Source organism: Poecile atricapillus, chromosome 1, assembly GCF_030490865.1.
Source record: "Poecile atricapillus isolate bPoeAtr1 chromosome 1, bPoeAtr1.hap1, whole genome shotgun sequence".
NCBI classification, from domain to species: Eukaryota; Metazoa; Chordata; class Aves; order Passeriformes; family Paridae; genus Poecile; species Poecile atricapillus.
In genome coordinates, this window is record NC_081249.1 from 16741323 (window position 1) to 16769213 (window position 27891).

A 27891-nucleotide genomic window follows, 5' to 3' on the forward strand; every position below is an offset into this window, starting at 1 on the left:
AACTATTCTTTCCCTTTAAAAGGCAATGGATTGCTCTTTTAAAACATCAACAGTGCATAAAATCCATATTCTGGAGAGCAGGGTTAGGAGAAGAGTCAGTAACCACCCAGCAGGAAACAGCAGATGAACAAAGCCAGCAAAAGCTTTGATGAGCAGGATTTACAGAATGAGGCAGCATGATCAAGATCAAATGGTTTTATATGAACACAGGCATAAAGGATAGAAACCAACCAAACAACTCCAACAAATGATACAAATTAAATACCAGTATCATCATGGACTTGGCAGAACTGAGACAGTTATTCTGACCCTTAACACCAGGACATAAATCTGGTGGAAGTGATGGTGAACTACATCAATACGGAGTATCTGTCACATGGCTGTATTCAGATTAAGTTTAAAAAGGAGTGACATTTATTTCCTCAGCTTGAAATATCATGACATGTAACAGGGTATTTAAATTTCTAAGGCTCTAAGAGGTTACTTTCTTGAAGTAGAGCTGTACGAGCAGTGTTCTTGGCATAGTCTGGAATTACACAAAGGCCTGCTTCAAGTGTCCCAGTCCACAAGACAAGCACAGCCCCAAATCCAAAGCAATGTGCAACCTAAAAGTTAAAAGATGACAAAGTTTTAAAGGAAAAATAAAGCCTTCAAGGGCACCACAGTATTCTTAAATTACTGAAAAGTTCAGGCTCGATGGATGCCAGTCAGCAAGGTCTGTAAAAGCTAGCCCAGTTAGATGAGGCTGAGTTAGGCTTGTAGAAAGAAATACAACCTTCCTTCAAGAAGTAAGGTCTAAACAAGAGAAAGGTGGAATTATCAAAATTTAAATGTAAAACTTAAAACCCAAACCAAACAAAACCAACCAGAAAGGAGCAAAAAATATCTGTGAGGAGTAACTTTCTAAAGGCCTAAAACCAAGTATCTCTGCCTACATCGAACACACATGCCTGGAGGGCTCAGAATGCAGCTGGTGAAAGGTTCTCCCCGCAGAGGTACTCTTCTCTAGACAACTACATCTCAAATGTGTGTGCACATGTTTGCATAAGCAGGAGTGACTTAGCACTTGATTAAAAAAAGGAAAAAGACAAAATCCCCAGCTATTAACTGGGACCAAATTTCCCTCTAGCAAAAGCTTGCAAATCTGACCAGTATTCACGAGGAACTTAGGAAGACTGGGAAGATCCAAGGAAATAATTACAAATTTGACCTCTGTATCAGCATGCACTGGAAGAAAGGAGAGAAAGAGGTGTTTACACAGGAGCAGAGGCAGCACGTTTGAGGAGACAAGTCTGAGATACAAGAAATACTTTGAAGTACAAGGAGAGCAACTAAGACCAGACAATGTAGTTGGATTTCAAAATACTTGGCACAGCTCTAAAACAGGCTCAGGGCTAGAACCTCTGTTGCTCACTTTTTATACAACGGGTATCTTCAAAGAAGTTAACAAATTTTCTAAAATTCAAAAGTCTGTCTTTAAAGAGTCATAGAGCACATCAGAGTATGTTGTTGTACAGCAGTTCCAAACGCTACCTAGAAAAAACAGACATAAAGGAAAACTGAACTCAAAACTAGTTCCAAAACAAAACCCAGTTTAGGGAAGTTGCCAAATGTTAGAGTATATACCAAAAAAGGCAACTAGAACACTTTTCAGTATTAGGAAATTGGGAGGGAGTGTACATTAGATACAAATGACCACACAGAATGTGGAGCTTACTACGAAACCTTATTTTTTAGCCTAAATCTCCACATTTTTTACAGTGCACCCAACTGATCTATAATGGATAAATAAAGGCATGAGCAGAATTCAAAGCAGGCAGGGCAGGTTCAGCCAGAGCTCCTGCCCTTCATGGTCCAAGTGACCCTCACCTTAAGACATTCAAGATGAGGTGAGCAGAGTGTAGCACCTACTCACTCACCTCTTGCCCTGGGCTGCTCCCACCAGATACCACCAGGAACACACAAGTCACTGCCACGACCCCAGAACAGCCCCCTCCCAGGGCAGCTCACTCCAACAATACACTTGAAATCAAATTTCACATATTTTAATTTTCAGTTTTGACTTTTCAAATAAATACAGATGCAGCAGATTCAGTTCGAAGACACAAGTATGATGTTAAAGAAAAACTCAGAGTCCAATATATTAAGCATACTTATTTACTTAATCTATACAGAATTGAGTAGATAAAATTTCAGATTCACATTAGTGAAAAATCTCTACAAAATGTTTTTGAAAAGCAAAACAAAGACTGCCTGTTCATTTATCACTTTTCCTCATGAAAGCAGACATGGGTTGTAAAAATAAAGCAGTGTGTTTAGCACAAACTAGATTTCTGCATCACTTTTTTCACAGTTATTTCCATCTACAGTCCAAAGAGGTAGATTTTCTGCAACACCTGAGAATTGAACTGTAACATAAGCAGGTGTAATGAAAGGAAAGACAAAACAATACAGATACAGCCCTAACTTACGTGTGTATGTATACACGTATTTGGGTCTTGAACCACATACAATTTAGCTTTTTGCAGTTTAATCATGGTGAAACTGTCAATCAGGCCCCACTTTTGACAATTAGACACTCATCTCAGGCTACATCAGTTTACATCCCAAATTAAATGGTTTGTAGTAGTGGGAGAAAGGCAGTAATACAAGTTTACTTAAAAACCCTACTGGAGCCCCTTTGGCGGCAGCCTGGCAGTGCAATAGCCTGCAGTATGGCAGATCAGTGACAGTGCTGAGCTTATCCCTAACATCAGTTTGTATCCTTTTTTCTAAAACAACACTTTATAATCAATGCATGAAACTTTGCTGACTGGTTTCAGGAGGCAAAGTACAGCTTGCCTTGGCCAGATAAGTTGCTATGATAAGGGTATGTCAAGGGTAGAAAACAGAGAAAATATCCCCATTCTAAAAGCCTTTCATTTGGGGCATTCAGCTTCATTTACATATTTAGTCAGTGACAAAGATACTTGTATTGCTGTTCTATACATCTGTCATGTCTCTAAAAGCCCTTTATTCTTGCAGCAGGATCCAAAAACTCACTCTTGCCTCCATGTAAAACAAGCACTACAGAAAGAATTGTTCAGAATACAAATGTCCAAATAATAAATTGTAAAAATAGAAAACTGCATGTCCTACCTTGCCAAGGGTATGATGCACTAGATACAAAGTTTTTCACTTTTCCTCAAGAAAATTATATCATACTTAGTGTTAGCTGAAAGCCAGTTCTCACAACACCTGTTTTTTCAAGCTTGATTCTATAAAGCAAGTAATTTGAACAGCAAGTCTGAAATATTTCTTTCCAGTTATTTTTATGGTATACAGTTCCCATGATGAACATTACAAAGCTCTGAATCTAACCTGACTGCTCATTACTACCTTCTTTTCATTTCCTGCATTGTGCTTGGACCACAAACACCAAACCCACACAATCTAGGTGAAAAATGGCCAGCTTCCCACTTGCTCCATTTTAGAAATCTAAGTTTTGCACAGTTCCTCTGAGTGGTATGAGCTAAACCATATATATTAGGCCTTACACGACCTTTCTCTCTGAGACCGCTAAGTTACTTCAACATACATTACTACAGGAAAAGGACCGTGCAGCCTAAACATTCAAGTAATTAGCCACTGAACTGCCAAGGGCAATGGGGCTGGGAAGCTCTTTGAGATGTGCTTGATTCAGAAATCCCCTCCCAAGTAAGTGCAAAAAACTTTTAAGTACCAGGAAATGCTACACATGTTCATGTTTCTTAAAATGACAGCAACCAGAACTAGAAAGTAAATGCAGGGGAACCAAAGTTAGGGGTAGCTTGTAGTTAGATTATATTGTCTTGCCAAAAAATAAATGTTGGTCCTAGTTCTTTTCAAGAAAAGAAGTCATAATGTGCATATCAAATTTTCTAAGAAAATACAATATGGTTTAAGGTTAACAAGGGGGCTTTGCTTGTGGTATGTTAGTGTAAGAATGTGAAGTACCATCTTTACCAGATAACCAGACTGGGAAGGCACTCTGCCAACTGGTGCAGCTTTCAGGCTGAACGTGCAGGAAATTCCACATTGTACTTCAGGAGATGTATCTGAATCTTCACGTTCAATTATAACCAGTATAGCCTTAACTAACACTTAAATATGGTGCATACCTGGCTATTAGAGGAAGCCTATATGCCAGACTCTTGTCTTCCACACCTCCAGCAGGAAGTGTCTTATTTGCCAGCTCTTCAGGTAATCCAGAGGTTTGCTCAGATATGAATGGATTTCTCTAGTCAGGATAACCATGTGGTGGACTGCAGCTAAGAGGGAAGAATGTGACCAACACCTGTGCAATAGGTTCCACAGCTGCAAAATCCCACTCGGTAGCATCACTGTACATTTCCCCACACATTTATATTTAACATGTTCACAGGTAGAGCCAATAGTCCAAACTAACCTTTACAACACAACCCTGAGACATCTGCAAAAAGCTGTACACCCTGTTTCACCAGCTGCAAATTAATGTATTTCAAAGCTGTTTTTTCATACCACAAAGTACATAAAACCCTTTAAACATATCTTTTACTATATTCTGGACCTTTACTTTTTCATTCATATATATGAAAACATATATAGGGGGGAAAGCTGACTTTTTTACTGGCCATTAGACATCCTTATGTAGACAAATTTACTGGAAAAATTGATAATCTTTAGTATACTGAGTGGCAAATCAATGAACAAAACCAGAGTGCTGTTCTTTAAAACAAAAGTGACCTGCTGTCACCATTTTCCCCAAACGATATTAGATCTGTACACAGTCTTCCATGACAGTGATTTGTGTTGTGGGGAGGAAATGCACATGCATCCTTTTATGGAAAAATATTTTCTTTTAAAAAATGAGGCAGATGTGCAACACAGTTGTGGAAAATTTATAGTTTAAGCTATTTAAAGCTGCTATGCAGCTTCCTGTACCACATAAGTCCAGTAGTTCTAAGAAAATACAGATATGGTAGAAAAAGTAAGAAAATTTTCACCACAAAACCAAATAGTTACCACCAACAGAGAAAGTTATACACAAAATATATCTCTCAATACAGTGTTTACACTTCATTTTAGTCTACAGATTCAGTGCCAGGAACAGGACTTGTTGAGACAGTCTTTTCTGAGCTATTTCCCGCACGTGATTCTGCAACAGGTTGGATTCCTGGTTCCGTGTCAATGGGAGTTCCCAGCTCCTCGTGGGAATTGAGTGTGCAGGACTGCAACACCTGCACAGCCAGATCCACATCTGCTTCTCTAAGAGAAACCTGCTCCTTGAGCACTTCCACCTTCTCATTCAGCTCATTCCTTTCCGTCTGAAGGGCCCTGCATAGCTTCTCCAAACGCTCCAGTTTTATTTGAAAGCCTTTGTATTCTTTATCTCTTACTGTTTTCTGAGGACAAAAGAAATAAAAACTCTGTGATAAAACCATTTCCCCCCCCTTAAATTAATTAAAAGAATCACCACTATTTAGTTCTGAATATTTAGTCCTAATTAATCCAGCAGGCCAAATTTCTGCTGAACTAGAGCCAATTTCCTCAGAATACTTCACCTAGCTATGAGCTGGAGTGGCAATGGATACCTTTCAAAACAAACCATGGGAACTACACATAGCTACTTAATGCTAACTGTAAGCAAGGGCTGGGCACCAACCAGGACCCTAATAAGAAATCCTGTAACGCTGTCAACCACAACCCAAATAATGGCAACTATAGGGAGGAGAAGGGCATAGAAGAAACCCACAATCCATCAGCAGAATCCAGGCCAGAGTGTACATACTCATGGCTCTCCTAACTAGCTCCTTATAAGAATGGAGGGAAAGATAAACAACACTATAGCAGATCCTACTCAATCAAGCATAGTTTGCCAAGGCCAGACCTCACATACTGGAGCCAGGCCCTGGGCAGTGCGGGTACAGCTGCATCATGTAGCTCCTGCCAGACTACAAGTAAGTAATGACATTTTGTGACCTTGCAGCAATGCAAGACAGCAAGCAATCTCTTGCACAGGAGTTACTTCCTTCATATCAGTCTTCTGCATTTCAAACAGATTTCTATCACAGCACTCGTTGAACTTTGCTCAGCATATTGAAACACAGTCAATTCCTTCAGCTTGTATGTTTTCATAAACATTATTCCACCAATTAAACAGTAAGCAAAGATGAGGCACAATTTTTTTTGTGCCATCAGCTTAGATTTACATAGCAGCCTTCCACTCCCATGCCTGAGGAAGATAGTAATTTACATAATAGGAAACATAATGCAGACAATTCAAGAAGAGGCTAGTGTATTACTTCCAGTTCTCTAAAACTGAAAAACTGTATGAAGCTCTCTAGGACACAGGCTCTAGCTGAACTACAGTGCTGCTTACAAGATGATTACCTCTTCAGCCATTTGCAGAAGAGCCTTGTTGTTGTTTTCCCATTTTGTACGCCACACAATGGTTTCCTTTTCCAGTTTCTTAATCTTCTTTGTCATCTACAAAAGATAAATAGAAGATTTAATTCTGTGGCTTGTGTTGCAACATAGGTGGTTTTATATGCGTAGTTAAGACTTTTTAGCATTACTTTCCAAGTCCAGTTTGAACAAGTTATTTTGTAAAAGTGCTTTTGCACAGAAGCAACCCCACAAATATAGATTCTGCATTCAAAGAAAACAATATTGAGTCTAGAAAGAAACAGACTATCAAATTTCAAGTACAAGTAATAAAAACCTCCGGGAGAAGAAGTTTTAAAACATAAGCACAACCAAAAAGAATTAGAATCAGTATTTGGTAAAACACTGAAATGACAACTTAGGTATTACTTAAGTATGTCAAAATACAGAAAAAAATTGCATTTATCTAACATAATTCTTATACCGTATCTTATGATCCATGTTAAATTGTCAAAATACTCATTATATTTTCAGAAGGCAAATGCTTATAAAATCTACCACTAAAAGTATGCATTTCTATATTACTTTTAATGAAACTAGGTAATCCTATAAATACCTTCTCCATTTCTTGCCTGAAAGTTGTAAAGAGCTCATTACTTTTTGCCATGGTGGTCTGGAATTCTTCAAACTTATCCATGTAAAGAGAAAGCTATTGGAAAAGAGGCAGGGACATTAACCTGAACAGCATACACAAATACAAAAATATGTAGGTACATAGCAAAATGAAATTAGAAATAGTTAAATGTGAACTTCCTTATTTTAAGCTATACTACAATTTCCATTTGAGGAAGACACAGACCTTTTCTGAAAACATGCTATTCAAATTATATGTGAAGTAGAGTTCTGTGTTTATTGAACACCAATACATTCTGAAGTAAAAAGAATATTATGTTTAATAAAATGGTGGAAGACATAATAGTTCATCACTACCTCATTTTTACTTCCCCACTGGAAAAAAAAATAATTCTGTGGACATATACACATATACAGGAAATTCAGCACCTGGTTGGTGAAATTAAAACTTAGGAATTACCTACCTTTCCACCTTAACCAGCCAAAGCTAATAAACAAGGTTGGGACAAAATAAACAGGATTGATTTCAGGAAAAAAAATTACACATTCACAACCAATGTGATCTGCCCAGTATAGAAAAATCATGGAAAGTGAATACTGAGAAGAAATTCACATAACAGTGAAAAGCATTACACTTTAAAAAGAGCATTAACGTTCAGTGGCAGAAAGTTTTCTTGTCCTGCACAACAAGGTAAATCACCAAGAAATAACTGCAAAATATAATAACAATTTACATTACAACAAGAAACAAAACATAGTTAAAAAAAATATTCCTAATCAGTGTGTGATTTAATAGTTCTAAGAACACATGACCATTTCACAGTAACTTCTTACTCCCAGTGAAGAGTAGCAAGTTCTCTCAATTCTTACACTGGGGATTCCAGGACAATACAATTCAGAGCATTGAAATATTGTGGTTTGCTCTATTAGTAAAGGGAATTTCATAACAGGAATTAGCCTAGCTTGTCAGCAGTACATCATGACTCTCTGCCATTATTGTCACTGAACTTTCTAGTTCATCTTATTCTACAGAAAAATCTGTTTGCCTCAAGAAACCACTAACTATACCCATTGTAACCATTAAAAACAACAAGAGAGGCAGATTTTAAATAAAGGGTAGCCAACTTGGAAAAAATAGTGATTAAGCATGGTTAAAAACCTATCTGGAAGTATCTGAATATTCCTGTGTTCAAGTCCAGTGGAGACGTGTGATTGAACCTAACTACACACAGACACTTCAAACCTAACTCCTGGAAAGCCCAGAAAAGAAGAAAATAATTTGGTACAGTTTGTGTGAAAAAAGGGCATGGAGCAGACTTCAAAGACACTGTCATGGTTTAAGCCCAGCTGGCAACTAAGCACCATACAGCTGTTCACTCATCCCCACTCCCCACCCCAGGGGGATGGGGAGGAGAATCAAAACTATAGGTTGAGGTAAGAACAGTTTAGTAATTAAAACAAAGTAAAACACAGTAATAATAGATGATGATGATAAGAATAGAAAACAAAAATCAAGTCATGCACAAGACAGCTGCTCACCACCAACTGCCCAATGCCAGATCCCATTCCCCCATCAGCCCCCTTTCCAGCTAACTTCTCCAGTTTACATACCGGGCATGATGTTCTCTGATCTGGAACATCACTTTGGCCTTTTGGCCAGGGTCACCTGCCCCAGCCGTGCTCCCAGGTTTTTGAGGTTTTTTGTGTACCTCCTCATTAGCAGAGCATGAGACATAAAACAGCCCTCAACTTAAAGTAATCACAGTTTAGCAACAGCCAAAACATCTGTGTGCTACCAATGTTATTCTTATAGTGACTCTAAAACACAGATTAGAGAGAAAGTTACTCTATTCCAGCTGAAAGCAGGACAGACTTCATACAAAACATCAAATGAAGCAGTAACAGACACACAGTGAAGGGAACAGCTACTGCTTCCCACTGCTCTGGTATTGGCTGAAAGTACCATTTCCCTGTGCCTCATGCTGAGCTCACGTGCAGTCAATGACTGAAGTGATCCAGAACCAAAGCACAAAAACTGGAGACCATGTCTCCTCTCTCACAGGAGATTTTGCTGTAGCATTTACATTACAACAAGAAAATAATTTGAAGACAGCAGGGTCTGTGGACAGAGATACTCAGGTTACTAAATCTGAATAGCTACAGGGATAAAAGAGACATAGCTTGCTCCCAATCCTCCACAACACATGGTGATGGAAACAGTAAGAAACAGATTCTAAAACCTGCCTAAGCAAAAATCCCCACACAACTCTTTACAGTCACAAAAGAACAGTATTTTCAGAGAAGCTTTCCTAAGCTTTTAATCTTAAGCTTTACTAAATTCTAGTCTTTGTAGTATTACCACTAGTCATTTAGAAGACCACTAACTCCAGAAATTCAATGCTGAGCACCATCCAGGAACAGTATTCTCCAGATGAATTAAACAGCAAGTACAAAACACCAATTCTTTGCAATTTCTGTTTCATGCTTCACTATGGAAGTTACCTACTGGAAGTTAAATTTTAGACTTAATTAAAAAATACAAAGTACTCTTCACAAACATCTGATGAATATTAAGTTCTTTCAGACGTTGCCTTATGTTTACTACAGTCACAAATCTCTTGGTGTTTTCTTTTTGGAACTGTTACTGAAGATCTCTCCATTAAAAAAAGGTACCTGCTGCTTCAGTTGAACTTCCTGTTGCTTCATCTGTTCACATTTGTGTCTGGATTCTGTAGCTTCTTTCAGCAGCTAAAAAACAGTGCAAAAAGCCGTATAATGAAAAAAAAGTACTCCCAAAAATGGCTTAACTCAATCTATGATTAAAAATGAACAAACGCTAACATCACCTAAGGGCTATTGAGCCACATTTTCTCACACAGGCTTTTTTTTATTACTACACTATATTTTCATATATACAATTTTAAAGCATGTGATGGCATGTAGAGAGTTTCATTGAGACGTTTCTCTATCTGGTAACATGAGTCAATATTTCTATTTCTCTAGCAAGTTTGAACTGTTAAATTATGAATAGTTCCACTTTCGTTTCTCCAGTCACTATATTATCTCTGCAGACTAGTTCAAACCAATTCTACGTCACCTTGACACCAATTTTACGACAACCATGTTATAGGTTCATGTTTGAAGATATTTTCACTTGCTTATGATTTATGAAATTATGTTCAAAAAACTAGAAGAATCCAGATGGTCATTTTAAGATTATACAGAAAAAAATATTTTTTTTTATACAGATTCATTGGAAGAAAACATCTCAGAAGATTGCAAGTATATTGCTGATTATCAACATACAAATATTGTATGTTTTTGTATTGTATTGTATGTTATTGTACTGTATGAGTAAATTTGCCCCCCACAATTTGGGGGGCAAACAGTGCACAAAAACATGTGCCTTATTCTGAATTTGTTACTTCTCATAGCATAAAACCAGAGGTTACCACTCTTGATTGCACAAAATACATTTGGGGTTTCACAGCATGCTCCCAAGTCTAAGTGAAATTTAAATGGTATTTAGCATATTTTCCAAGAAAATGCAAACAAATAACATTACTTGCCTGTTAGCATCAACATCAATATCCCAGACATCATATACAAAACTTAAATCTCAGTCTCCTTGTTGAAATCTACCTTAACTTTCAAAACATGGTCTTTTCAATTTGCTGCATTTGCTTTAAATCAGGCCAAGTCTGGTTTGGTGGGTTTTATTTGTCTTAACATATATAGAGTTCACTTACAAACTCCCGTTCTCGCTGATGTTTTTCCTCTGCTTCTTTAATAAGCTGGGTAGTTTGCTGAAGTTTGGCATCCACAAGTTGCTGCTGCAGTTCCTTATGTTTGAACACTTGATCAATATGCTAAAGAGAAAAAGAAAATCACAAAGTCAAATACAGACAGTCTGCTGGTCAATGTACTGTTTGGGGAAATGCATATTGTTTAGAAGTTTCATGCCAAAGGAAATTGGTAAAAGACTGTTTTACGTGTCTTTTTTCCCCCTTTATCCCCATATGCTGTAATTACCCTTTTTTTTTTGTCTTTCATGGAAACCAGGTTCCTGTTTCATTAAGTTGGTGTTATCACTTCACACCAGACATTTCAAAAATCCTGAAATAAGCAGTCTACATCCTTGCTTCTAAAGTTGGTTTATCTACTTCTAATCCTTATTGTGTTACTTCTAAAAGCTCTAGTCTTCCTAATTAAAGAAGTTCAAAATGAGCAAAAGTTTGCAACAATAGTTCATCTAGCTCATGAAATCCCACAAATCATTGCATTTTGCAGTCTTACTTCGATCCATAAAGTAGCACAAGGCAACTTCCTATCTTTTCTCCATATAGTCTCAAGGTAGATACAAGTATTTCATGATTGCAAAAGGCAGGGAATTACCTTACAGAGAGCTTTCTAACTAACTGATCCAGATTAAAAACAAATCCAAAAAACAACCTCCCAGAAACAGTTGAGAAATTATACTCCAAACCTCCTGTGCCAACAAAGAACCAGCCAACTAATCTTAGCTGTAGAACTCCATGCAGCTCAGTTCTTTCCTGGACATGGAGAATTGGCTGTTTTCCATCACTGTAGCTTAGAGCAGCTAGCTCACATCCTGGTGCCAATTAAAGACAGCTCAGTTAGCCCTAGAGTAGAGACATTTTCATGACACCAGGACAAATATGTTCTTAAAGCATGATAGCTTACTTCTATTCTGTGCCAGCAAGAACAGCTGTGTACACAAAGGAGCTTCCCTCAAAGACCCCAACCTTAATGAAATGGAAGAAATAAGACAGAATAACTCTTATATCCCCTCCCATTACAACATGAAATTATGATTCTGACGAACTTCAACTATTAATACGTATTTATGTTGGAAGTAACCTTTGGAGGCCATTTAATCGACACAGACTAGGGTTCAAAGCTTGATCAGGTTACTCACATCTAGCCCAGCTGAGCTCTAAAATGCATCTAAAGGCAGAGGTTTGACAATCTCTGGACAACTTATTTCTATTTGATAACTTCATTATGAAATACTTTCTCAGTGCATCTTGAACTTAAATATTCAAAACCAGTCAGCAAGGACAGACAGTGAGCCGAACAACTACTAAATTTCTCTCAGCAGTGAAGTAATGAGAATAATTAAAAAATTATATATAAAATGACTGGAAAACATGAGGGATTTTCTTCCCTTTTCAATAATTATCTGATCCTTACAGTCAAGGAACTAATAAAATCCCATTACAAGTGTACTGTAAGTACCTCTTCTCGCAATGCATACTGTTCAATGAGTTTCTTCAGTTTTTCCCCCAGTTCAATATTTTCCTGACGGAGCTTGGCATTATGTATATCATGCTGTTCCAGTTGAGCCTGAATTTCATTCAGTGTGATCTGGAAGTGTGCAGTTGCTTCTTTCCTTCTTTCTTCTTCTTCACGCGCCTGTTGCATGTTTTCTTCCTTTTATGAAGAAATATTAATAAAATATTTAAATATAGAATATTCAAAGCATTCGGATCAAACCATGCACTTTTTGAGTCAGAAACAATGGCAGTAATTCACTTCTGTACGGTTTCAATTTCTACAGTGCTAGAACTAACATAAGCCACAATCATAATACGCCATGCTGACTACCCATGTGAAGTGTGTGGAGAAAGGAATCTAGAAATTGCAAAACTTTTAGAAACTTTTGTCTTTACCACTAACAACATTACTCAAAGGCTGGTGTTAAGATGCTACGTAAATACCTTTTCAAGTGTCAGCATTATCCAGATGTAAAAACGAGCTTTGATGCTATAATGCAATTTTCTACAGCAATCACAGATTCTTATCTTATCTTGGCTTTCTTCTATTTCACTCCCATCGATTATATTCTGACAGAATTAAGCTTTTTTTGTTACCCTGCCATTTCATGCTGCTATTATTTCACTTGTGATATTTTTTTCAGCAATTATCAGCACTGCTCCCAGAAACAAATATGACGAGATCAAATACTGCAAGTAATATGAATTGGTTTGAGGGGGGAAAGGGGGATCAGCAAGTTAACTATCCCTGTATTCCTTACCTTAAAATCAGCTACACTTACATGCCACTCATTTCCTACACATACAGGCAATGGGCAAAGTGACAAGGAAAAAAAGCAGCAGTCCTGATTTTAAGCAGTGATCTGTAAGACTTCTATCACCAGCAGCACTGTAATTTATGTAAACAAACTAACCTTCAAAGTTTTGTTATGACGCTGAAGCTCCCGACAGAGAGATTCCAGTTTGCTACGTGCTAAAATGGCCTTGCTATGCTCACTCTGCAAGTGGACTTTCTCCTTCACAACTTGTGCTTGTTTCTTCTGCAGTATCTTCATTTGCTTTTGAACATTCCGGCTCTCCTCCAACTATAGTTAGAGAGTAAATTTGTTACATGAACATAGGTGAAACAATCTTTATGCATCTAGATGAGCACACTGAAGAAACTTTTGAACATTTTGGATGAAAACAAGCAAGTAAAACTTTATTAAAACCCCAAGTTGATTTTAAAGAGAAACTGCCATCATCCATCCAGACAATTCTAAATGCATAGGGACAGAAAATGAAAACATACAAATTCCAACTTAACATTTGCCTTTGAGGAACAGGCAGCATCATGCACCTGTCATTGACTATGAGCTATCAGCCTGCTTTCATCTACAGGGTGTGAGTAGGCCTCTGAAAGGAAAATGTGGCAGATACGATTAAAAGCCAACTGAGACTGGCTTTTCAACAAGTCACAACTTTTCCCACTCTTATCCTGAAAGTACACACAACTATTTATCCAATCAGTCTTGTTTTTGCTATCAAAAAGAAAAACCAGAGAACTGTACAGAGCTCCTTGTCATCAGGAGCTCCTACCAAGGGAAGCAGTAATTCATACAAGTTTGTAAAATGCTGCTGTATTTCAGAAAAGAACAGACAAAACTAGCAGCCCTGACAAATCAAGTCAGCTACTATTACAGCTACATAGTCCAGACTTTAAGAGATCTGCAGTCTCAACCATTTGAAGCAAATTTTTTGTTCTATTTCCTTTAGGCTGTTTACATGGTAGATGACACAGTTAAACTCTGTATACATATTTTAAAATCTATTCTATGAATATCCAGTGAAGAGAAGTTTCTTGCACTAATATCTCACAGAGTATGTTCCATTATACATTATTTTCAGGCTCCCTGAGAAACCATATTATTTAGAGGCTGTTTCTTTGCAAAGAAGGCAACAATGTTAAGTGTTACACTGCTCCTTATTAGATAGTGCCTCAGCCTTGGGACATACCACAGGAAAAAAGGGCTGGCAATGAGCAACCTCACCATAACAGAAGAATAACGCAATGCTGGCTTTCTGAAAGAGCTCAACATAAGCACAAAAGAAAGAATAAAGTTAAGGACCTCCACGACAACAGTAAATTAAATGTTTATTTAATGTAGTTTAGGGAAACGGATTAAGGGAGTATTTTCACATCCAAATATAAAAAGCTGTTTTCTTGCATGGCCAGAAAACACCACTTCAAGTGGTTGTGCTGTCTACACACCTATGAAACTTCAGGCCTGTAAAAGTGTGCCAGTGTGAGACTTATCACCAAGGATGCAAACCTTCCTGCATCACAGGCTGATCTCCTGATAGATTCCAAATTATGGGAAAAAAAATTGTGGAAGATCTTTTGCCAGGAGAGAGGCATTCCTACCTTCATTGTACAGTCCTTTTCATGAGACACCACTGAAAAACCTGACAGTGAGCTTTAAAGATGATGAATCTTTAAAAAAAGAAAAAAAGCATTGTAGGTGCACTGTCATAAACAGTTCAAACCTCTGCTGGCATTAAAGCTGACACATATGCCAGTGGTTCTCCACCACTATCATGAAGAAGAGAATGCATCTTAAAAGGAACACAATCAGATCCAACCTAAGCATTCTAAGTGGAACAGGGGCATCCCTCAAACTCATTTGGCTGAAACAAAGCTATTCTTACACCCAGACAAGCTGCCATCCAGCTCCTCAGCCATTCTGAGCATCATGAGGAAATCAAGTGGTTTTCTAGGATGGCAACTGTGAATGCTTACTCTTCCAACAGTCTATTGATCCTCTCCCAGGAGGGCAAAAACCTTAACAAGTACACATCTCTTCTGACTACCAACCTTGAAGGAGATTACAATTTACTTGGTGTAGCTGGTCCCTAATTATTTTGGTATCTTTCCATCAATAATAAAACTCAAAGTGAAATAGGGCAGACTCTTTTCTTTCAGCAGAATTGAGTGATTCACACTGGCCTAGCTCCTCATGCAGGCCCTCATCACCACTGTGAGGTGACATGGGAGCTGTTTGCTTAAACAAAAAAGGTATCACATGCATGAGCAATTGCTCATAAGGAACAACTAACGGCATTTTACTCTTACAATATTGAAGCTCATTTTTAGGTAGGTTCCCCATCCCTGAGTTACAATTCAGAACTATTATTGTTTGTCATTTAAATTAAAGTGACTTCTTAGAGAAGCTGCTGTTTTTAAAGGAAATGCACTCGCATGAACCAAGAGTACATGAGAGCAAGGAAAACAAAGCAAAAATGTAACAGACCTCCATGGAGGACTCAGGATTTCCGTAACAGAACTAATCTATGTCTGTTCTTAAGTAATCAATATTGCCTCTGTGAGTAAAAAGACCACCTGCTACATCATCCTCAAAGTTTGGGAGACAGTATAAATCTCAAAGGAAAAAAAATTTTTTCAGAAAAGTTATGACATGTTGTGCAGCCATTATGTCATTTTCAGAAATACATGCATATGATACACTTGACAGCTACAGAGAGAAAACTTGTGCTTTTGTAATCTCTTTTGTTTGCATTCATTTATAACTACAAATATGGTGGGAAAACATAATACACACAAGATTTCAAGTCTTTCCATTCCTGGTGTCCCTGTCTAAAGAAAAATGAGTCAAGTGTTGTTATCTCCCAGAACATTCTGGGAAGTAAACTTATGAACCGTCTCATCTAACCCCCCAATTTTGTGATCAATTATTTTAGAGAATAAATTACCATTCAGCCTACTTGAGGTGGGAATGTACTTTATGAACTCCTTCTTTTTGGTTTGTTACTGAAAAAATGCAACCCTTTCTTTCTGTTCCTTTACATGATCAGAAAGCACAAAGCAAACTTCAACCTAGATCTTCCCAATGTCCCACCTTTCCCAAAAATCACTAAAGAGTTAAATATAACTGAACATTTCCTCCCCCATCTCTGTATAATAGTATGTTCCTTCTCTTTATCCTACAATGATACAACACTAGCACAAAAGCATTATCAAGAACTAGGAAAATAATTACTTCCAAAAGAACGCTAAACTTTTCTGTTAATCCTAGTATTATGTTTCAACACTGAGTTATCGAAACCTGTTTTTCCTTTGGATTTGGGCATTCATGTAGAAGTGAAATGACTACAAGAAAGTTTAGCTGAAGCAATACTCAGTCAGTCTGAGTGCCTTTTTTACCAACACTGTAAAATATTCAAAATCATTAACTGTCCTTCATTAGCTGTTCTTGCATTCCATAGTTAATATTAACACATGAATAATTTCTGCTGTCTTTACAAATTACTTACCAGATCAGCATACTTCTTGCACAAAGCTGCCAGCTTTTCTTCTGGAGTAGAAAGTGTGTTCAAGGCTTGCATTAATAATAATACTTCTTTTCCTATGAAATGGATGACAGACAATGATACTGAGGAAGAAAAACCATATACCAGAAAAGCAACCTGTCTTTAGAAGTACAATACAGATCCATGAGAAATTCGCCTGATTTAAGTTGTTCCCTGGTTTGACAGCTGCATAATCCTAAGAGATGACAAATGGGAAGTCATCACAAGATGTCATCAGCAAGAATAAATTTATCTTGCCCGATGTGCCATTCGATAACTAGGATAGCAAAAATTACTTTAATATAAAAGCACAAAAATATTTTTGTTTTGTAATTGCACAGAAAAAAAAAGAAAAATCTGAAAAAATGACATTTAGAAGGTTAAGTATTGGCGTATTGGCAGATATGTTTCTAATAAGCATTTAGAATTTAATTATCAGCCATCCTTTGGCAGCATTGAACACCGCAATCCCAGATTTAAACCAGAAAGCTAAAAAAATTGATTAGCAATTACCACATTATTATTATTATTAAAGTTTGTGTAAAAATAGCATTGCCAGCTGAAGGAGTCTTACATATGCATTAAGAACTGTCTTTCCCAAGTAGAAGTGCACACACAGTTTCTCAAAATAACCTGTTACGGGTGACAAGTTTTTGGCTACAGAGTAAATTTGAGACAAGGAGCAAATCCATAGCTATTTTACAAAAATATTAAAGCTATTTAAAAATCAAAACGCCAAAGAGAACACACCCAAAGTTTTCTCTTTGTGTTTTTCACTCTCTGGATCTTGCTGTCCATCAGGTGGATCAGTACGGGCTTCCTCTCTCCCGGGAGTCTCCTCACGGGACTCTTGGGAACAGCATGTGGAGCCCGGGTGCTTTCTGTTCTTTGTGATATACTCCGTTTCCCCCAGTGTGCCGGTGTTTTCCAGGCTGTAACAGTTGGACTGGGGATACTGCAACGCTGTATCAGACAACTCAGTGCACTTGCTCTTCACCAGCTGATCCTGGTTATTCATTCCCATCTCCCGAGATCCAGCTGCTTCTTCCATGGCACCACCAACCACCTTCAGAATGGAAAGCAGGAAATGGATGTAAACAGTCAAGCAAATGTGTTTAAAATGACAACTTCCACCCTTCTTTGCATGGACAAATCAGGGTAAAATGTGAAAAAGAAACCCTGATAAGAAGTCTAATGAAATGTACGTAAATACATTGTTTCAATGCCACACAGCAAGAGCTTGAACTACTTCAGTCACACCAAACACAAAGCCCTAAGCTCTTAACTGGAGAAGACCAGTTGCTTTAACAAAAACGATAAACAGGACCAGAAGCACCTTTGAAATGGTAAAATTCACATCAATGAAATTATCCAAAAAAGTGAACATTAGCTGGCTTCAGGCTTGGACTACTACTACCTATGATTTTTAAGAATACATTCTTTCTGCTCAATTAAACAGAACTTTCTCTAAATATTTCTTATAATGCTAAATGTTTAATCACTTAACCAAAAAGTTAAACAGTACAAGTTATTTTATAGCACTGCTGTGACACAGTCATATTTTAGAGCAGAATACTCAATGTTCTCTATATAACACTCTATAGTTTATTAAGCATCTCCAGACTTCTCTCTCAATCACCTGAGCACCGCTCTGAATTTCTAGAAACATTTCAGGCTGACGAGAATTGCAAGGGTGCTTGGTTGGGTGTGGTTTTGTTTTGTTCAGTTGGTTATGCTGCAGATGCTGGGACTTGGGACAGTACTTGAAGACAGTAGGGTGGTTTTTTTGCAGACCATTTGCAAATCCCACTATACAGCGTGCATCGATAGTTAAAAGTACAGTAAGCAGAGTTGAACTCACTGCCAAAGTAAAATGCTTGTTTTGTTTTTAGTGAACTGAAGGTAAATTTCCTTAAAATCACAAGTAACTATAAAAACAGAGCTTGTTTATACACAGTTATGCTGTTTAAGCACAAATTAACTTCAAATTACCTTACATATACTTATTAAAAAAATGTGCTAATTCTTAAAGCCGGGGTTTGCACTGGGATTTGTATTCTGCACAGGACTATTTTCCTCTTCAAAAGGAAGAGCCAACATCAAAGGAATGCAGCCAACACTAATAATATATTGTGAGATGTATTTCAACTCCAAATTTGTTCAGCATGCTTGAAAAGGTTATTTAAAAATCATTAAACAAATACATCTTTTTTTGCAATATTCACACATAACAGCTTTGCTGTTCTCTATTCTTAAAGCAAGTCCCTTTCTTTAGACCTTATCTCAAGATAGATTCATTCTTGAGGTGATGGAATTCACACAGTGTCTTTCTCAAAGGACAATAAGCTTTTTAACTGCAAATAATCTCTGAAGACATTAAGAAGCAACTTTTGACTTGCCAAGGAAGATTCACATTGCACAGCTTTTTACGAGTGTGGAAAGGCTGCACATGCTTTATGGACAAATATAAACGTACTGAAGTCTTGTTATTCAACCATGGCAGACAACATACTGATAAATACCTACAAAGGTCATGCAGTAATTGAACTGCTGGAACAAATAACCAATTACAAGATTTTACACTTCTAAAAAGTCATCTGTAAATTGCGCATTTTTTCCCCCTTGGCTTGTCTTAAACTGTGGGTCTTCCAGGAAAGGCTTACCCCTCTAGCGCCAGCCAAATAAACACAAAAGAACAAGAAATGTGGTAACAACAGCTCACTTCACCTCTCTGTATGTACCAAGGGCTGAAACCATGGCACAGATGTTGTCCAAAAAGCAGGATTCATACAGAAGCTGAAGACACTGTGTCACATTAAGCTGACAAGACAAGAAAGGTCAGATTATTCTAACACAACATGATTCCAAGAGTACCTGCAGTACCAACAGAACAGCTGAAACTAGCAGGTTTTTTATTTCCATAGAACATGAACTTCTGATTCAGATACTTGCACTCAAGTAGTCTTGCAAAACAGAGAAAGTCTGCTTCGAATTCAAAGTTTTGGATTTGGTGCCCAAAAGCATTAAGCATTATCAGACTTTCTGATAGACTCTGGAGGTTTCTTTTGAAAGCAGAGCACAAATTTGCCAGTGTCTCCAACAGGAGCTGAGAAGGGCTGACTGCCTGCAGTCACATATTGAAGAGCAGCAGTGCCCAAGCTTCTCTGGGCTAGCAACAGTATTTGTGCAACTTGTTCTAACACAGTTTACAGCCAGATCAGTTCCTCAACCCAGTTCACTGCACAGCAATAAGCAATCCTGCCAACAGAAGTGGAAACAGGATGATTGGAAAGAAGCCAAAGCACGAGAGCCTCTAAAAAATAAAAGTCAATCTAATCATAATCAGAGCACAAGGAACTAGACACAAAATACCTTATTTTCACCACAGGTATGTACTTAACACTGGCTACTGAAGGAACATCAACAAAGACCATGTTTGTGAGCAGTTTCTGTGAGTTTGTGACTGCTTCAAACCTAGTCAACTGAAAAATTTTCACTGGCTTTTCTCTGAGAAAATTCTGTTGTTTCCAGTGAAAAAAAACCAGCTACTAGCAGGGGTCTACATGTGACCAGTAAGTCATAAAATGCCCATGTCTTTTTGAGCAAACCATCATAGTAATAACCTAAATGTCAATTCAGAGCTGGCAATTCACATGCATATTCTAAAGCATCTGGAAGTTTCACGAAGTGAACACCACCACCTCATTAATTCAGCAGAGCTTTTTGTTGAAGTCAAATTAGGTGTCAGTTCAATTTTTTACTGACAATAATAATTTCTAAACTCTGAGTATTCTCTATTCTTTGTCAAAAAAGCCACAAGGACTTTTAGAATTTCAGACTCATTTTCCTAAGTCGAACAGAAAAGGCAGAAATAACCTATCAGAATACTGAATTGAAGAAGGTTTGTATATTTGTGTACAAGTGTCCTGTACATCTCAAACACATTTGAAAATTAGAAAGATGGTGCAAATATACAGAACTTGTCAACTTTATTTTGGTTTTCCAGTGAACATGGAACAAATCCAAGCTTACTGACAAGCAAGTATGCTCCCTGCAAAACCAAATCTCAGTGTAGCAGTAGACAGGCTTTGTAAAAATATCCAACTTTTCTTATCTTAAATACAATTACAAATTGTTGACCACAGACTAGAATACTGTGTTAAAAAAAGTGGTTCTACCAGCAGCTAGAACAATCTGACACCAAACACACACACAAAAAAAAAATCCAAAGCAAAAACCCACTCTTAGTTAAAACTCTATCTGTCAAGTTATAGTCTGTAAATTCTAGCAAATCTGACAGTAGAGGCACGACATATTAAAACTCTAACTTATTTAAACTAAATTAGAAAGTGTTTTTATTTTAAAAAACAGAAGTCTGCTATTGCCTAACACAAGCCACAAACATAAATATCTAGATGATTTCCTGATTATCACTAACAAAGAATTTTCTACATTAGCTGTAACTTTAGATATTAAAAACATTAGCCAGAAGTCTTAACACCCTTCTTATACTCAATGCTATTCTTAAAACACTTTAACTACAAGTAGTTTCAGATTGGTCTGTATCAAGCTTCAAGCTGGAGTATAGGAATAATAAACAACACAATGAGAATGTTAAGTACTAACCCATACTAATCATTGAACTTGCTCTCTCCTTACTGAGGCAATGGTGAGAACAACTCTAACTCTTACCTCTCATCTTTTCAAATGTGTGCTCGTCAGACTAGTGAACTTCTCAGTTTAACATTCCAGCCAGAACAGAGCACTTCCCACAGCACATTCTATAATTGTGCTGATTCAGTACTGACTGAATAAAACCAAAACAAAACTACCCCAGCAAAGACCTTCTACTGAAATCGTCGCTACCTTTTCTAGCTGCTACCATGCTCTCTCAGCTTCCAGCCATTTTCATCCACAGGTGGCTCATGATCTGACAACCCAGAGTCAGACCATTATATGCCTAGAAAGATTTACAGAGAAGCAAAAATAGTATGTTGCACAGGTAACGTGCAAATTGGTAAGATCAAAAATTTATCAAAACTCTAAGATATATGCAACCTATCTAGCTGTGAAACCAACTACTGCGAGATGCTGACATTTCTAAATAAGCATGTCTTCAAGCTACTTTAGGAGTTACAGGACAAACCACTTGAAGATGACTGTAGGAAGATTACTGGCAACACTGCTCCTGTTCACCCCAAAGCTTTCATTCAGTCTTCTGCTCTGTTCCTTCAATTTATACCTCAATCAAAAAATATGCACATCAAGAAAACTCTACCTTATTTCATGCCTAAAAGATCAGCATACAAGACCGATACCCCATATGTGAAAAAGGCTATAACCACAACAGCCTAAGCCAGCTCTCTTTCACACAGTACAGCTTCAGGAAGATGCACTGCACATAAGGACAGAACAGACACTTGTCCTACAGAATTTGTCCTACCGCTGTGCCAAAATGTATCACAAACCCACTTATTTTTTTGTTCTACTACCTACACAACTCTACACTACACAGTGCTACCTAAAATATACTGTGCTTATTATCAGTACCATGTTTACCTGTATTCCATACTCCTGTGCATACACATATGCAATCTTTCCCTAAACGACCTGAAAATACTTCTCTGTACCTTTTAATAAAAAAACTCATGTTTAGTAGCTGCACCAGAATCCATTTTCTCCTGTATGTTAGCTAATTATCCTAAAAAACATAAGCACTAGCATTAATCTATGAAAACAACTCCTACATACCCCAGAGTAGCAGTTGGACTGTGCTGTGAAAAGACTCTTCCACCCTTCGGCTTTGGAATTGCTAATCCTTTCAAGAAATATCCCGGAAGCTTTGGAATAAACATATGTACATAAACCAGATTTTCACAACTGCAAAGACAGCCTAACAATGTAAGTAAATATATAATCAATTCCTCAACATCTGACTCCAAAAGAGATAATTTGAATAACACTGTTCAGCTGACTATATTTTCAAACTTTCTTCACATGCAACTGGTCATAAAAGCCTTATACCCCTTATCCTGACCCACTGCAGTAAAAAAAAAAAAAATACTGCAGCAGCAAAGTCATATTTTCAAAAATGTGTATGGTTCATAACTAATATTAAGCTTTCTGCATCCCAGCAATTTACCTTTTCATGCTAACACGGAAAAGCTTATTTTGAAAACATGTATATAATATACTTTTCCTCAAATTAATTTTTCAACAAACAGTTATGCTAAATAAAGTCATCATTTTTGATAATAATTTTATTTACAACTTCTGCATGAAAACCACCAACTTAGGATGTCACAGAATTTGTGTTTGAATTTCATAGCAGGTGCACCTTCATCCACTGGTCTAGACACAATTATTCAGATGTTTCTGACCACAAGACTTGCTTATTAAGGTTGTTTGTCTATGCAATACTTCTCTATACTGTGCTTACTGACCTGAATGATCATGCAGTCTAATTATACCCTTCTCAAACCTAATGGCCTCTGAGGTGGCTTCCCCACTGAACAAAGACCTTAGCTGTGAGATCTGAAAGTCATTTCAAACAAACATTTCATCATGTTCTGTCATTATATTAAAAGTATGTTCTATGTACTCATTTATCTACTTTCCAAACACCAGACTGAGGACCCTGCATTATTGCTCATCACTAGTTTCAAAGCACTGCAAGGTTAAGAGTTCCAACACAGCAGGACGACTATTAAGAAACACCTACTTCCTAAATTTGGATTTTACCTTCATAAAAATCAAGACAGACTCTGTTAGCAGAATTCCACCATTAAGTTTCCCAGCCTTATAATTCAAGACCTGGTCTTCAATATTGGTTCAGAAACATTCTCACATGACCCCTGCTTATAGTCCTTACTTCTTCCTGTTACCCTTAACCACGCTGGGTTTTTTTGCTCTTTCAGTGGCCTCATGACACAGATGACATACCTGCTTTTAAGAAAAGCTTTTTCATTTACCTCAAACACAAATGGGAAAAAAAAATGTCTCTTCCCTCATTTTGCTCAAGATGTTAAAACAGCAGTGGTGCATCTCTCACAGCCCCCACCAGGCCACACTATGATCTCAAGGCCTACTTGAGGCCTTGGTCTTGACAAACAACACCCAGGAATAAGCTGATCTGGGGCTTATCACAAACACTGTCTGCTCCCAGGAAATAGTGATGTCTAACAAGCTCATGGCTTTTAACAAACATCCTTGAAAACTCCTTTTATTTTACGTGAATAACAACCCAACTGGAACAATATTTTTGTTACGGGACTTTCAAGGAAAGTTACCAACCCAAACTGGAGCCAGTTTGAAAAATGATTATGACTACAGCCCTCTCTCTTGCGATCCTATAAACAGCATCAAGTGAGATCCCTTGAGCTCTCCTGGACTGCGGCAGGCTGTGGCCAGCATTTCCCTCGGGGGGACAGCTCTCGGAGCCAGCAAACTCCCAAGTTTGCTACTCATGGAGGATCACTGCCAAATGCTGGTGATGGAGCCTGGGCTGATACCACTCCTCAAGGCTCAACTCTTTGCCCCTTGAGAAGACAGAAAGGCATCCAACGTGAGTACTTCCCTGGATTTGAGGGGAATTTTTCACAGATATATATCTGGTACATACTCTTCCAAGTCTGTGTCTGTGCAGTGTTAATATGCTATAGCAAGTGAAAGGTGAATGCTGCTCTCTGAGATTCTTAAGTGCTTTACACTCGTGAGTGAGGCCTGTAAGTGACTTACTGTTGTACTGATAGCAAATTCTACAGAATCTTTTGTTGAATTGGTTAACTGGAGGCATCCATTAAGTGCTGTTAAGTTCAAGTGCTTTTGTGCCTAAAACGTCAGTCAAGCCTGGGGCTAAGTTTGGCAGGGAGGATTCACTCTGAACTATGTGACTCAACAGGAGAGTCCCCCTTATTTCTTTTCATCCTTACCCTTTTCCCATTCCAGCCTCCACGCTGATCATTTTGGTTAATTTTAGTTTTAGATAGACTGATTCTATTGCATTCTTTTCTGTGCATGCTTTAACCAGACATTAAGTAGCAGAGTGAACCTCGCCAAGCAACTCCATTGTGCTTTTGCTTTTATATAAAATCTGCTTTTGCCAGTGATTCTTTAAACAGCCTAAAAAATTCATGACAAACACCTCCTGTAATTCTAGCAAAAAATTCATTGCAGGCATTCAAAGCTTACATGGAACCTTTCAGGGCATTTACCCACAGGACAAAGTGCTGCACATCTAATAAGACCTTTTTTAATATAAGCATCTGAGACAGGTAGTAATTAAGAAAACATTTAATATAGCATGAATCATTTCCACCAATGAGGTTTCACTTCCTCTTTACTATAAACTTAATAGTTTTGTAGTCACCCACAGTATGATTCTGGAAAAAGCAGGGTAGACAAGTTCTGAATTCCCAACGCAAACAGGTCACAAGGAACCTAAAAATAATATCAAAGCAGGGGGAGGGAGATCTACAAGAGAGTGCTGAACGATTTTTAATTCACAAAAATAAGTTCAAAGTCGAACTTGCTTAACATTGCCTGCCATAATTCACTTCTTTAAAATAACTGAATTCCTTTCCACTGTATTTGAAAGAATATGGAATGCAGAGTTTTTTTAACATCATCATCTCTCATAATAGACACTGGAGTTACTTACAAGCTACTTCTTAGTATAGAACTAAAAAAAAAAAAAAAAAACCAAAAAAACAAAAAAAAACCCCAAACCACACTGCAGAGGACGATGCATTTCAATGAAGAAAACTAGCTCCACAGCTTCCTAGACCTTTTTAACAGCCAAAATAAACCACCACCACCAAGTTACTATTTCTGAGATGTTATCCTTTGTACCATGGAAAAAAAGTTACCACTAAAAAGCCACTTGAATTTACGTAAGGGCACAGGATGAGATACTTCAAAAGCACATGAGATTAGCCAGGCAGTTCTGTCACATAAAACACGGAGCTGGTAATATTACATACAGGAGCTGAATTACAGCGTATTTTAAGTCTTTGCCGTTGGGTGACCAAGCACAGGTATTTTAAGCCTTTCGTACACAGATATGCAACCAGAAATTATTACAAAATCACCAGGAACAGCCCTGCTTTCAGTGTGGTTTCGGTAGAAAATGGAAAAAGAAAAAAAGGCCTTTTTGGGTTTTTTTTTGCTATTTCGGAGGTTAAGAAAACGCTCCCGCCACCCCCGCGGGCAGAGGCACGGTCCGCTCCCGCCTCGCACCCCGGCCATGCCGAGAGGGTACGGGGGGGGCCCGCCGGCGGGACCCCGGGGAGGCGGCAGCCCCCCTCGCCCCGCAGCTCCCGCCCCCCGCGCACCGGGCCCGCCACGTGCAGCCGCCCCCGCCGGCCCGCGCTCGGCAGGGACCGCCCCGCGACCCTCGGGCAGCGCGGAGGGGCCGCTCCCGACCCCGCGGGGCGAGCGCGGCTCCCCGGGGGCCGCGCCGGGACCTCCCCGACACCCGCCCGCGGGCGCCTCGGCGGGTCCGGCCTCGGGGGCAGCCCGAGATTTCGGCTCCCGGGAGCGGCAGGGGCGGCGCGGGCACTGTCCGCCCCTGCCCCGTGCGCCCGGGCCGGGCAGCCGCGTGGGGACGGGGCAGGCGGAGAGCGCGGCGCCGCGACCCGGCGGGGAAGGTGGAGCTCCCTCCCGCCGGGCCTGACCAGGCCGCCGCCTCACCTCGGGGCTGTTGCTCGGGGCCGCCGCCACCTCGTCCCCACCGCCGCTGTGGCTCGGGCTCCGCCGGGTCGGTCCCGCCGCGCCGCCGCCCCCGCGCGTCGCCATGATGTGACGGCAGCATCCAAACAAGTGCCGAGCGCGGGGCACCGGAAGTGCTCCCCGAGGGCCCGCCTCCATTCCGTTCGCAGCCAATCGCCGCTCAGCCTTGAGGCTCACGTGGGGGGGTCCGCGTCCTCCCTGCCGCGGGGCATGCCGGGTGTCGTAGTCTTGCCGTCGAGGAGCGGGGACGCGGCATGGCTCCGGGCGGACGGCGTCAGTGACCGCCGGTCCCCTCCCTGCCCTGTATCCCGCCTCCGTCGTCTCGGTTCGTGGTTTGGTCATGGCTTTGAAGTTGGGGCCAACTCAACGGCGTGTCCGTGACGGGGCAGTGGGCGGGACGGCCAGGGTCAGCAGAATCAAAGTGTGTCAGGTTAGACGGGACCACAGTGGGGCACCTGGTCCAACCTGCTCGAGCGGGGCCATCCCAGAACACAGGGTGGCATCCACGCGGTTCTGGAATATCTCCAGTCAGGGAGGCTCGCTGGCGAACTCAGTGATACTCGGCTGCTGTTTCTGCAGGAGAGCTGTGGCGTGCGCGCGGGGAGAGCGAGTTGCGCAAGGAATTGGCAGGAATTGCTTTGCGGGTGCAGCCGAGGCCGGGGCTGCCGGCAGCGCTGCCCGTGTGAGCCGTCGCCCATGGGGCTCCTGCTCGCGGGGCGCCGGCAGGAAGGGTCGCGTTTGTGGAAACGGGGATTCAACCTACGGGGCGGAGAGTGAAGATGCCAAGGCACACCTGCGCTCACCGCCCGCGCCCTGTGCACACGTGGGCTTAGGGTGGCGGGGGCTGCAGGGGTAACTTAAAGCTGGTGGAAGCAAACATCCTAGAAATACATATGTATACATATGTTCCTGCTTTCCGGGGGAATAAACTTACCCACCCCATATATGACAGGAACTTTGGAGTTACTGATTAAAAATACCACTCTAAACCTCCATAAGCACTTACTACTTCTGAGAATAGGTCAAGCGTCAGTCTTGAAAAAGGTAGTTTCACTGGAGTAGTAACTGCTTAAAATATCTTGTCCTTACCTCTTAAATTTATACATACCAGAAGTATTCAACTGATCATTTCCAGATGAAAAATAATTTTACACTTTTTGCTGTCATCCTGATCTTTAGATGGAAATTTTGTCCCCCCAAAACCCTTATTCTTTCACAAACATACATAATACTGGTAAAAATTATGGGAAAAAGGAAGAAGGCCCACTCCTCTTCCCCAGCAGAATTTTGTTGTTTTAGTATTGTTTTAGTATTTTCCCCATGCATCCCTTCCATTTGAGAGTGGAAGAGATCCGTTCATGAAACATGCTCTGTTTGATCCCTGTACAGCTCATTACATCCTTAAATAGGCTTTAAGATTACTTTTAATTTCTCCCAAGCATTGTTTTATATATCTATATATCTATAGATATATAAAACCCCATAATTTACAAAACATAAA

The 27891-nt window shown here is 39.4% G+C and overlaps 1 protein-coding gene across 1 annotated transcript; it reads right to left on the bottom strand.

The window, feature by feature from the left end:
• Nucleotides 1-2141: 2141 nt before the first annotated feature.
• On the bottom strand, nt 2142-27098 carry TXLNG (taxilin gamma). The gene is made up of 10 exons (XM_058857812.1): nt 26352-27098; nt 17412-17727; nt 16626-16717; nt 13229-13399; nt 12277-12471; nt 10767-10886; nt 9691-9765; nt 7001-7093; nt 6391-6486; nt 2142-5402 (listed from the first exon to the last, which is right to left on the bottom strand). Exons 1-10 carry the CDS (start codon nt 26730-26732, stop codon nt 5082-5084), a joined length of 1860 nt encoding a protein of 619 aa, XP_058713795.1. The 5' UTR covers nt 26733-27098; the 3' UTR covers nt 2142-5081.
• Between the last annotated feature and the right edge of the window lie 793 nt (nt 27099-27891).

What these genes read in the sequence shown, in the direction of transcription:
- TXLNG (XM_058857812.1), bottom strand. Translation starts at nt 26,732, where the DNA reads ATGACCAAACCACGAACCGAGACGACGGAGGCGGGATACAGGGCAGGG. An exon ending in ACACAAAGAGAAAACTTTGG is followed by an intron (nt 16,718 to 17,411) that starts GTGTGTTCTCTT and finishes TCCATTTCATAG; the next exon opens with GAAAAGAAGTATTATTATTA. An exon ending in AAGTTCAACTGAAGCAGCAG is followed by an intron (nt 7,094 to 9,690) that starts GTACCTTTTTTT and finishes CTTTTCCAATAG; the next exon opens with CTTTCTCTTTACATGGATAA.